The sequence below is a fragment of the Hemitrygon akajei genome, chromosome 10, assembly GCF_048418815.1.
Source record: "Hemitrygon akajei chromosome 10, sHemAka1.3, whole genome shotgun sequence".
NCBI lineage: Eukaryota > Metazoa > Chordata > Chondrichthyes > Myliobatiformes > Dasyatidae > Hemitrygon > Hemitrygon akajei.
In genome coordinates this window covers 56783267-56796767 of record NC_133133.1, presented here as the reverse complement: position 1 = coordinate 56796767, position 13501 = coordinate 56783267, and the positions used below count along the sequence as shown (strand labels likewise).

At 39.0% G+C, this 13501-nt stretch overlaps 1 protein-coding gene across 3 annotated transcripts in view; it reads right to left on the bottom strand.

The window, feature by feature from the left end:
* phka1a (phosphorylase kinase, alpha 1a (muscle)) overlaps positions 1-13501 on the bottom strand; it is a 149099-nt gene that overhangs the window by 17226 nt on the left and 118372 nt on the right. For 2 of the 3 annotated variants that reach the window (XM_073058362.1, XM_073058364.1), the window contains 2 exons: positions 6769-6875; positions 3666-3707 (listed from right to left, as the gene is read on the bottom strand). In XM_073058362.1, the coding sequence (XP_072914463.1) occupies positions 3666-3707; positions 6769-6875 (149 nt within the window). The remainder of the gene's footprint in view (positions 1-3665; positions 3708-6768; positions 6876-13501) is intronic. The other variant, XM_073058363.1, reaches the window with a different exon arrangement.

Here is a 13501-nt window from a genome sequence, read left to right as displayed (position 1 = left end):
CAACATCTATAGATTCACTGATAACACTGCTGTTATTGATAGAATCTCAGATGGGAATGAGGTTGTGTACAGGGGTGAGATACATCAGCTGGTTGAATGATGTTGCAACAATAACCTCACAATCCGTGTCAGAAAGAATACAAAACTAGAACCATTAACAAAAGGTTTTAAATTTAAAAGATCATCCAGTAATTTTTTATCAGGACCTATAGGAAAAGTAGTTAATTGGGAACATAAGAAATCTCTCATTTGAAGGTATCTGTAAAAATGTGTTTTTGGCAGTGCAAATTTAGTTGACAATTGGTCAAATGAAGCAAGAGATCCTGAGATAAACAGGTCCCAAAAACACTTAATACCTAGTTCATCCCAATCTTTAAAGACTTTGTCAGTCATGGAAGAGATAAAAAAAATAATTAAGGAGAATGGAAGATGATAATGAAAAATTCGCTAAACCAAAAAATTTTCTAAATTGAGACCAGATCCTTAAACTTTGCTTAACAATTATGTTATCTGTTGTTTTATTTGCTGAAAAAGAAGAGTATGATCCAAGAAGAGAGACAATAGAGGAATTTTTTTTACAGAATTAACTTCTAAGGAGACCCATGATGGGCAATCTTTACGATAAATATAATAGGACCAAAAAGTAATATTCCTTATATTGGCAGCCCAATAGTAAAACCTAAAAGCTTTTATCTTTTAAATTTAAAACACTTTGTTAATGTTTCTATTACTGGTATCTATGACTTGTTGATTGATTCTAGACAAGACTTTTTAGATAAAATAAAAAAAGCTTGGCAGGATGACCTAAATTGTCAGATTTCAGATGAAAGATGGAATAAAATTCTTAAACGAGTTAATAAATCATCTTTCTGTGCCCGTCATTCTCTTCTACAATTTAAAGTGGTTCATAGAGCTTACATTTCTAAACAGAAGCTGTCCAGTTTTTATCCAAACGTTTCTCCACTTTGTAATAATTGCAACTCTGCTGATGCCTCTTTAATTCATACGTTTTGGTTTTGCCCTAAAATTGAAAAGTTTTGGCGGGAAGTATTCCATACCTTCTCACAACATTTTAGGGTCCAATTTGACCCAAATCCCCTTACTGCCTTGTATGGTATTATTGCAAATGAAGATATAACTTTAAATACTCCTAACCTACAGGTTTTAGTTTTTACCTCTCTTTTAGCAAGGAGAGCAATCTTGCTTAAATGGAAGGAGTCTACCCCTCCTACACATCTTCAATGGCTACGTGATATTACGTCTTATTTAAATTTAGAGAAGATCCGCTGCTCAGTCTTAAATTCGAAACAATCTTTTTATGATATCTGGGGACCTTTCCTAAATTACTTTTCCAATTTATAAAGTTTAACAGTGCACAGACTTTTATGTATATTTCTATCTTCTCTTCTTAAGCGAATATGTTTTTTTTCTAATTATCCATTATCATCCATCAGCTTTTTTCTTTGGTAATTGGTAGGGGGTTGACATTTTATATAAAAAATTTATTTTACGATGTATGACTTATCTTTAAATTTTTGATTACAGAGTGGTATACCATTATGTGATATGCTATAACATTTTGATCAATTTTATTACAATATATAAATGTATACAATTTATGTTGAGATGTATCTATGTGTTGCACTCTGTTAATCTTGTTTTTTCTTCTGAATAAAAATATTGTAAAAAGAAAAGAAAGAATACAAAACTGATTGTGGACTTCAGGAAGGGGAAGTCTAAAGTCGCCAGTATTCATTGAGGGGTCAGCAGTGAAAAAGGTGAGGAGTTTGAAACTCCTGAGCATCAACGTCTCAGAGGAAATAGCCTAGACCCAAAACATTGATGCAGTCATGAAGAATGCATGCCAGTGGCCCTACTTTGTTAGGAGTTTGAAGAGATTCAGTATGTCGCTGAAGATCAGGAAATTTCTACAGATAGATAGTGGTGAACAATCTGTCTAATTGCATCACAGTCTGCTATGGAACCTCCACTATTAAGAATCACAATAAGTTGCAGAGGGTTATAGACTCCATCACAACCCTCCCCACTGAAGTCATCTTCAAGAGGCGGTGCTTCAACAAGGTGGCATAAATTATTAAGGACCCTCACTGTCTGGGACATGGCTTCATCCCATTACCACCAGCCAGGAGAAGGTACAGGAGCCTGAAGACCCCGACTTAACGATTCAGATCCAACTTCTTCCACTTTGTCATCAGGATTGTGAATGATCCATGAACATTATCATCTCATCAATCTTCTATTCACACTACATAATTTTGTAATTTATAGATTTTTATGTCTTTGCACTGTTCTATTGCTGTAAAACAACAAATTTTATGTCATTTTTCAGTGATAATAAACATTATTCTGATTTCCCATGCATTTTATTTCACATTTCCAGCATTTATTATTAAAGCAAAATATTGCTTATCCTGAAAATCTCAAATAAAAATGGAGAATGCTGCAAATGATCAGGACTTCCATGGAAAGGGGAAAAGGGTTAATCCTGCAGGCTGAAATGCCATTTCACTGGATGTGAATTTTTTGGAACATATCAATGATGAAAAATTGTTATCAGAATGCAAATTAATTTGCCCTTTCAATAGTTTATACCTGGGAAGTTTCTCTGAACAGTGGGTTATTTCCAATATTTACTCAGAATCAAGTTCTGAAAGAAGATTTTCATGGACTAATTTAGTGAGCTTATAAAAATAAAAGAAATGAGTCAACACGGTAGCACCTCTTTCATCTTTGCAATGTTTCAAAGGCAACGTGTTTGAGTCACAAACACAGCACGCTATTAAAGTAGAAAACATGGCAATTTCTACAAAAGGAGTTTTCCATAAAGTCCAATGAGATGTGATCAGATAAAATATTTCAACGTACTGTTTCTGGAGTAAATTTTGGCCAAGATGTAGTACCATAGTCTCCATGGTACAATGAAGAAGAAAGACATACTGAGATAGAGCAATAATATCTTGCTCAATCTTACACTGTGTCAGTCTACATTATACACTCCCTTTCTAGAATAAAGCTTGATCTACACTATTTCAGTCAAAACCATATCACCATTGAGGTAAAATTGACAAAAATAATTAATAAATTACAATTCTCTCTGCCATTGACTCAAGAACAGTTGGATTAATATTTTTGACTCCCTTGAAGCTCAATATCAACTTAGATAGCTTAAAAAAGTCATGAAGCACATGTTCAGCTCCTAAAATCAATTAAGCCCAGATTTTAAATCACAATGATGTGAAGAGTTGCTGAACAAGTACCAACTTTGTCCCTAGTTTAAGATAGGGAGAGAAGTTTGTGGAGGATATGGAAGTACATTATTTGATTTTGTCAGAAAACAGTACCAGTTTAGAAAAAAATATTTAAAACAAAGGATTAAGGTTAAATCTGTTATTCTGGGGTACATGCAATAATCCAAATAAAATGGTGATTAATCAAAGCACGCAGTAACAATTAGAAGACTCCAAAGGATTACCGTTATACATATATTGGTTATTTTAAATGAAAACATTAAACTGATTGTTAAGCTGTGACCTCAAAACAATGTATAGGATTTAACATTCTGTAAAGAAATAATTAGGTATGTCAGTAAAATAAAAGGATGGAAAAATTGTGAAGATTTATTTGTAGCTGGAGTTATATGTCACCTCAATATTGGTTACAGCAGCAGAAAATCTACGCTTATCCATCTAAAAACATGGGGGGAAAAATCAGATAAATTAGTTTAACGGACTGTAAACAATTTCTGAGTTAAACACTTTAAAGGCTACAATTAGCAAATAACACAGTCATTGTTAGCACAATTCCACTGGCAGCAAATTGCCAAAACATCCATCAACTACAGTGTTCTCTTGATATGTATTTTATGTTTTCTTCTTCTCCCCAACACATTATAATAATTTTACTTTCTCCTCCCCTAATTAAGTAAAGACAGCACTAGGAATGCAAGAAATTGGAAACCTTGGTTGCTTTTCTAACTCAAATGCTATTTTCCTGCCTGGTCCAAAATCCCTGGATTCATTTAATATTATGAAAACTAACCATTTCTGTTCAATAACAGCCTCCATGTTATGGAATTATAAAAGTACCACTTGTTCAGTTCTGAGACCAAACAAAATCCTGGCTTTAATTAACGGACAGGCATTCCAGAACTAGCCACTTCTGATGCCAGTCCAGTTACAACACTGGTGTCAACTAAACAATGTGGAAAATTGCCCAAGGGCTGTATCCTAAACAATAAGCTGTACAAATCTTAAACATCAAAGACAACAAATAAAGAAAAGCAAATGCTGGAAATATGAGTTGCAGAATTTCACTCAACTATTCCTCTATGCACTTCTTTCAGTCATCAAATTACCACCTTGGCATTAGGAGGGGGTTATTGCAGTGTGTCTCTTCTACAAAATCCAGGGCAGGCAGAACCACTAAGACCATCAAACAAAATTTCCCAAGTCTGCAACACTACATTCAGGAGGACAATGAAAGCAGAAGTACTGGACCATCCAACATCCCCTACAAGTATCATGATTTACTGGATCTAAATCTTGTAACAACACTACCAATCAACTTTTTGGTAATATCTTTGTGAGAAGAATTGTAGCTGTTCAAAGCAGCTGCTAACCTGTATCTTCTCAAGTGCAATTTGGTAATGACAGCAATGTTGGACTTGCCAATTATGTCATAAATGAGAAAAAATTGCCATAAATGAGAAAAACATGAAAAAATGATAAAATATGAAAAGTGCTATGACGTGGTGAGAGTGAATGATTTTCTATTAGAAGAGAGTGTAGTTGGGCCACAATGGGCCACAATGGGCCACAATGTCTCCTCCATAAAGGTACGAAGGCATGCCTGAGCTCTTGGGGCTTTGTTTCTGGATGCTCCAATTATGCACCACCTTCACCTGACAGGAGAGTATCAATATGTAACCTAGTCTATGCGGTTTTATAATTAAATGGCTAGCAGCAGATCTACCTCAATACAGATGTGATGTAGGTAGATAAGTTAACTATATGTTGGTGAGGTGCTGTGCCTAAATGTTAGGAAAGAGTTCCATCTGAAAGTGCTTGCTTATAAACGAGATTCTGGGATGTGAATTATTGAGCAGCATTTTAATGCTAGTCTTGCAAATGGTACATTATGCCTTTTAATGATGCACAGACTTATCTAATTTATGGAATCTCATCAAATCCTTTGCAGCACTGTGCTTAGATCATGGTTCTGGCCTCCTGGGCTATCATTTTCCACAGCCTTTAAATTCCATTAACTGGTCCTGTGTTTGAAAACAATGCATTATACCTTGTGCTATTCTTCACTGCTTCCCAGTCAGTTGCACTTCTAGTATATCTTCCAAATCCTGGCCAACTTGCAATGCATCTTTAAGAGGTGCAACCTTTCTTTTTAGGTAGTGCAGGTAAACTTTAGCAAGCAAGTTTTAGTAAGTTCTAATAAATCAAAGGAATAAACCAAATGCAAGCTCCTCTCCAGTTCACACACCATCTTGACTTAGCAAATCTAATTCCCTTGTCAAAACTTAATCTAAGCCTTTGAACTCTTCTTTCATTAACTGTGTGGAAGCACCTTTACTAAAAAGACAGTATAGGTTCAATGAGATAGCTAACAACCACCATTTCAAGGGTGAGCAGAATTAGACAGGAAATACTGGTTTTGCCTCACGAGGCTACATTAAAAAAGAAAAAATTATTAAAATGTACACAGAGTACAAAGTAATTCTGTCATTTTAATTCCACTTAATTGGTTCAGGTCAATTGCCCATAATCTCCATGGCCATGTTCAGGGGTAACTGCATTTTGTAGAATCCAAGACAGAAAATTCACTGTAATATGAAACACAGAAAGTGAAGGGAAGATAAAGAAAAATGAGATGAAAAGAAAGAGAGAGACTAAAGAAAATAGTTAAAACAATTTAAATTTTGGTTAAAATCTACAGGAATAATGACAAACTAAAGGAATGAGATTCAAGACTTTTAGAAGTAAAATTTCAGTGTCAGATTGTTTGCTTGTCAGTATAAATTAATTTAAACTTGAATAGTCCAGATCAAATATTATTTTTGCTTGTTCAGGGGGTAACTGGTAGAAATGTATACTAAATTCACAAATATGTAGTAAATTATTATATACTTTAATCTTGAAGATCTCAGCAAAGTACCAGTGCTGAAGATCTCAAAGGAGATCACAACAATTCATGTGGCAATTTCCTGACTTTGAGACACAAAATAAACAGGTACTAAGGCACAGAGCAATAAACAATCTGCCTGAGGAATTCAGCAGGTTGAGCATCTGTAGGGGGAAGGCACTGTCAACATTTTAGGTTGAAACCTTGAATCAAGACATCAGGAAATTTCCCAGTTTCTTTCTTTAACTGCTTTAAGATTCAATTCTTTACTTTTCAATCTACTCCATGAAGCATAATATTCTAACTGTAAAATCTGCAGCATCAATTCATGCTGAAAATCATTCCACTGATGCTGTCTGAATCTTGATACAGCTGCCTTTGAGTAACTTGTGGCAGTCAGTTTGATTCTGTTCATTAAGTATGGACACATGCATTCTGCAGTTTGAGCTACTGGACAAGAAATGTAGCTGAATGTCAGCTCAACTCAGTTTCAGGGTGCTACTAAAAGGTACAGTGCACCCCAACTACACTGGACAATGTATCATTCTATGATAGCTATTCTAAATGCATATTTATAAATACATGGATCACATTTCAGTTAAATGGACTGCTCACCTGCATCATCTCAAGCTTCAGTTTACTAATTCCAGCTCGCTCGCTTTTTGTTGCTCCAGTGTGATCCATATCATGGATAGAAATATATTTTCTTGTAGAAAGATCAACTGTGGAAAGACATCAGGAAGGTTGCAGCTCCAATATATGGCAATAATTGGATCATTATTTTGTCAGAAAAAAAGTTATGACAGTTTAAAAAGAATGATAGAAATAAGGAAAGGGATTAATACAAGTTTGCAAGAGTTTGAAAGGCATATTTATTGTGAAATATAGAAAATAAATAGATGGCCAAATGACTTTATTTCATTTATGAGATATCTCCAATTTAAATAATACATACAATAATATAGCTGAACAAAAATAGCTATTTGAAATAAAGCAGGGGACAAACACCTAGAAGGGTTAAATATGTCTAGAATTTCTTTGGACAATCTTCCATCATAATGATTCTACCTTAAATGATTCACTAATTTTCAAAAAAAACTTGTAAATGCACCATGAAGAGTTCTTTCATTGAAAGGTGAACTCCTGCAGTGTATATATCCACAGAATGATATTCAGTCTTGGAGTCTTACAGCATGAAACAGCCTCTTCAGCCCAACTAATCCAGACCAATCAAATCATCTCTTTGAGCTTGTCGTTCCTTTTCATGTTTCTGCCTAAATGTCTCTTAAACATAATTGTACCTGCAATTTACTTCCTCTCCACCACTCAATGACAACCAGGCCATAACATTCACCTCTTTACTCTCCTCTCCACCATGTTCACTAGCAGACAACTCATATAAACACTTATTCCCATTCTCCTCTTCCCTGATTCTACAGCTCAACACACAGCCATCAGCTAAACCAAGACAGGCTTCAGTCCTAGGGAAAGAGGATGGGGAGACTAGAATAGCAGAATGATTATTCTGGAGCAGTGGATTCTTCTTATCATGGGCATTGGGGGAAGGTGAGTCTCTTGCTCCCAGGACAACAGAACAAATTCCTGTCTTTTGTCCTGTCTTAGGTCAGCAAGAATTTGGGGTGGTAAAAGGCGAGTCAAATCATAGGAAACCTAGCCTCCGACCTGTTCTTGTAGTCATAGTCTTTAATGTGGCTAATCCAGCTGAGTTTACAAACATTAGTGACCTCCTAAGATGTTGAAGGATAGACTCAATAATGGTATTGGATTTGAATGTCAAGGCAAGTAGTTAGATTCTATCTTGTTAGAGATGGTTATTGCTTGGCATTGTTGTGGTATACATGTTACTTGCCACTTACCACCCTGAGCTTGTGTGCAGTAAGATCTGAGTGCTGCTTGGATCTTGTTGCATGCAGGCATTCACTGCTTCATTTTGAAGGAATGCAAATAGAATTGAACATTGTGCAAACACACCCACCTGACTTTATGATGGAAGTATGATAATTGATGAAGCAGCTGAAAATGGTTGGGCCTAGGTCACTTCTCTTAAGAACACCTACAGTAATGATTTGTGGCTGAGCTGATTAACCTCCAACATCCTTCTCTTTGAGTAGCACCCAATTGGAGAGATTGGAAGCCTCAGAAGACATAGTTCACTCAGGTTCACCAAATGAGTAGAAAAGGCAGCAACTCGCAGCAGTTTGGAGCTTTGAGCAGCGGCCAATCCGTGTTTGGGATTGATTGGCAAAAAGGAAGCAGGGACAAGCGGAGCAGCTGTTATCATTGGAGTAGACAGAATTAGTGTGGGGATTTTGCGGCTTTAGCAAGGAGAGTTTGATTCAGAGAAAGTGATAAGCTGCTGGTACAGCTCCCCAATACCCCTCCATGCCACAGTTTATTGTTCTTTCTTCTTTATATTTGCTCAGTTAGAACAGTAGAGATGCCAGGCAGGATGGTTGAATGCTCTTCTTGCAGGTATGGGAAGGCAGGGAGACCTCCAGTGTCCCTGATGACTACAACTGCGAGAAGTACATCCAGCTTTAGCTTCTAACACTCAGCATTAAGGACTTGAAGCTGGAACTGGATGGAACACCGGATCATTCGGGAGGCCAAGGGAGCGATAGATAGAACATATAGAGAGGTAGTTACAGCCAAGGTGCAGGACACAGGAAACTAGGTGAGAGTCAGGAAGGGGAAAGGATTTAAACAGCCAGTGCAGAGTACCCCTGTGGCTTTCCCCCTCAACAACAGATATACTACTTTGGATACCGTCTGGAGGGCGGGGGAAGATGACCTATCAGAGGAAAGACACAGTCTTGAGTACTGAGTCTCACTCTGTGACCAAGAAGGTAAGGGGGGAGAAGAGGTGAGCTGTGGTGACAGGGAATTTCTTAGTTGGGGAAACAGAATGGAGGTTCTGTGGATGAGAACAAGATTCTCAGATGGTATGTTGCCTCCAGGTGCCAAGGTCTGGGACATCTCAGATCAAGTCTTCAGCATTCTTAAGTGTGAGGGTGAGCAGCCAGAGGTCGTGGTCCATGTAGGTACCAATGACATAGGTAAGAGGAGTGTCAAGGTTCTGCAAAGTGAGTTCAAGTGCTGCACGGTGGGGTTTAAACAAGAGTTGCAGGAGATGGGAACCAGAGTGACAGAACAGTTAGTAGAGAGGTTTTGGAGACATACGTTAAGACCTCAGGCAAAGTAGGCACCAAAAGATTGAGCATGGTGCGACGTATGTCCTGAGCTGCGTATATTTCAATGCAAGAAGAATCATAGGAAAGGCAGATGAGTTCAGGGCATAGATCAACACCTAGAATTATGATATGGTAGCTATTAGTGAGACCTAGTTGCAGGAGGGGCAGGAGGGGCAGGACTGGCAGCTCAGTATTCCAACACTTAAAGAAATTAGGAGGGCTAGATGAAGGCATAATGTTGTCCTAGCAGATGAGGTGAAGGAGAATCCTAAGAGATTCTACTGATATGTTAAGAGCAAAAAGATAGCAAGGGACAAAATTGGTCCTCTGGAAGATCAGAATAGTAATCCATGTGTGGAGGCAAAAGAGATGGGGGAGATCTTAAGCAATTTTTTTGCATTTGTGTTTACTCAGGAGATGGACAAAGAGTCTATAGAAGTGGGGAAAAGTGGCATCTTCATGCACCCTATTATGGAGGAGGTGGTGTTTGCTGTGCTGAGGCAAACCAGGGTGGATAAATCCCCAGGATCTGAATCCCACTGCAAGCCATGATAGCTTTCCTCACTGTCCCTTGAATCCCTCAGGAGGCAAGTGCAGATATTGCCATGGCCCTAGCAGAGATATTTAAAATATCCTTTGCACAGGTGAGGCTCCAGAGGATTGGAGGATAGTTAATGTTGTTCCGCTGTTCCAGAAAGGCTCTGAAAATAAACCAAGCAGCTATAGGCTGGTGAGCCTGACATCAGTAGTGGGAAAGTTATTGGAAGGTATTCTGAGGGTCTGGATATATAAGTATTTGGATAGACATGAACTGATTAAGAATAGTTAGTATGGTTTTGTATCTAGTAGGTCATGCCTAACCAATCTTTTAGTTTGTCGAGGAAGTTACTGGGAACGTAACTTGAAGACAAGACGGTAGATATTGTCTATATGGACTCTAGTAAGGATTTGACACAGTCCCGTGAGAGGCTGGTCAAGAAGGTTGTTGCTTGGCATTCAGGAGGAGGTAGAGAACCGGATTAGGCATCGGCTTCATGGGAGAAGCAAAACAATTGGTAGTGGATGGTTGCCTCTTTGACTGGAGGCCTTTGACTAGTGGAGTGCCACAAGGATTAGTGCTCAGTTTGTTGTTGTTTGTCATCTACATCAACAATCTGGATGATAACGTTGTTAACTGGATCAGCAAATTTGCGGATGATACCAAGACTGGGGTGCAGTGGGATCTGAACCAGTTGGAAAAATAGGCTGGAAAATGGCAGATGGAATTTAATGCAGACAAGTCCAAGGTGTTGCATTTTGGAAGGATCAACCAGGGCAAGTCTTACGTTGTGAAGGATAGGGCACTGAAGAGTGAGGGAGAACAAAGGGATTTGAGAATACAGGTCCATAATTCATTGAAAGTGGTGTCGCAGATATTAAGGGTCATTAAGAAAGATTTTGGCACATTGAGTTCAGGAGACTGGATGTTACGGCGAAGTTATATAAGACATTGGTAAGGCTTAATTTGGAGTATTGTGTGCAGTTGTGGTCACTAACCTACAGGAAGGATGTAAATAATGTTGAAAGAGCTCAGAGAAAATTTACAAGGACTTTGCAGGGTCTGCAGGGCCTGAATTATAAGGTAAATTGGAATAAAGAACAAAGAACAAAACAGCACAGTACAGGCCATTTGGCCTACAATGTTGTGCCGACCTTAAACCCTGCCTCCCATATAACCCTCCACCTTAAATTCCTCCATTTACCTGTCTATTAGTCTCTTAAATTTCACTAGTGTATTGGCCTCCACCACTGACTCAGGCAGTGCATTCCACGCACCAACCACTCTCCGAGTAAAAAACTTTCCTCTAATATCCCCCTTGAACTTCCCACCCCTTGCCTTAAAGCCATGTCCTCTTGTATTGAGCAGTCATGCCCTGGGGAAGAGGCATGCCCTGGCTGTCCACTCTATCTATTCCTCTTAATATCTTGTATACCTCTATCATGTCTCCTCCCATCCTTCTCTCCAGAGAATAAAGTCCTAGCTCCCTTAATCTCTGGTTGTAATGCATACTCTCTAAACCAGGCTGCATCCTGGTAATTCTCCTCTGTACCCTTTCCAATGCTTCTACATCCTTCCTATAGTGAGGCGACCAGAACTGGACACAGTACTCTGAGTGTGGCCTAACTAGAGTTTTATACAGCTGCGTCATTACCCCACGACTCTCAAACTCTATCCCTCAACTTATGAAAGCTAACACCCCATAAGCTTTCTTAACTACCCTATCTACCTGTGAGGCAACTTTCAGGGATCAGTAGACATGTACCCCCAGATCCCTCTGCTCCTCCACACTCCCAAGTATCCTGTCATTTACTTTGTACTCTGCCTTGGAGTTTGTCCTTCTAAAGTGTACCACCTCACACTTCTCCAGGTTGAACTCCATCTGCCACTTCTCAGTCCACTTCTGTACCCTATCCATGTCTCTCTGCAATATTCAACAATCCTCAACACTATCTACAACACCACTACCTTTGTGTCATCTGCAATCCAGGTTGTTAATAAAAAATCACAAAAAGTAGATCCAGGTCATTAATAAATATCGCAAAAAGTAGAGGTCCCCTCCACCATGACCCTCTGCTTTCTGCAGGCAAGCCAATTCTGAATCCACTTGGCCAAACTTCCTTGGATCCCATGCCTTCTGACTTTCTGAATAAGCCTACCGTGTGGTACCGAATAGGTTAGGACTTTATTCCTTGGAACATAGAAGAGTAAGAGAAGATTTGATAGAGGTATACAAAATTATAAGGGGTAAAGTTAGGGTAAATGCAAGCAGGCTTTTCCACTGAGGTTGTGTGGGACTCCAACCAGAGGCCATGGATTAAGGGTGAAAGGAGAAAAGTTTATGGGAGCATGCGGGGAACCCTCTTCACTCAGAGGTTTGTGAGAGTGTGGACAAACTGCCAAGACAAGTGGTGCATACGAGCTTCATTTCAGCATTTAAGAGAAGTTTGCATAGATATATGGATGGTAGCTAGGGTCCCAGTGCAGGTCGATGGAAGTAGCCAGTTTAAATGGTTCGGCAAATACAAGATGGATTTTAGGGTCTGCTTCTATGCTGCACTTTATTTAATGGCTCTATCCTCAACTATCTTGCTTTGAACAAGATAGGAGTCCCACTATGGGAGCACACTGACTTCAGTTTTCCTGGAAATCTTGATACTGATACCAGTCAAATGCTGCCTTGAAGACAAGGGGTTCTCCAACATTTCTTAATATTATGTGGAATGAACCAAATTGACTTGATCCTGCACTATAGTGTGCAATGGAACTGAGGACCTGGGAGTACTGTACAAGTGCATTGTTCACTGGTGGTGAGATAAACATATTGCACACTGGCCTTCTTCAGTGAGACACTGAGTACAGGAGTTGGGACATTTTGTTGTAGTTGTACAAGTCGTTGGCGTGGCCACACTTAAGAGCTCTGTGTACAGTTCTGGCCACCCTGTTAGAGGACAGATGTGGTAAAAGTGGAAAAGAGTGCAGAAAAAGATTTATGAGGATGTTTTCCCAGGACTAGAGAGCTTGAGTTGTAGGGAGAGATAGGCCAGGCTAGATCTTTATTCCTTGGAGCATAGGAGGATGAGGGGTGGCCTTATAGAGGCTTATAAGAAGCAATTGGGTCAAAACATGCAAGGACTAAGCTCAGAGGGAAGTTGGCCAAACACAGGAAATTGGGATTTGATGGATCAGTGCTGTGGTCAGCATGGTCTCATTCGGCTGTAGGACTGTATCTGTGCCATGTTGCTCTATCACACTACTTAAGGTAAGATCTCATGAAGAGATCAAGATAGGTCTCTACTCAGAACTTCTGGGTGAACATCACTGTGAATGCTTTAGCCTTGAGGGATAGGGAGAAAGTGAGTGAAGCAGCAGTGGTCAAGGAAACAATTACAGCTATTTATTTATTTTTTATTTAAAGATACAGTGTGGAACAGGCACTTCCAGCTCAGCAAATCCATTATCCAGCACCTACATATTTAACCGTAGCCTAATCACAGCACAGCTTACAATGACCAATTAACCTACTAACCAGCACATCTTTGAACAGCAGGAGGAAACTGGAGCACCGGGAGGAAACCCAGAGCCTCACGGGAAGGAC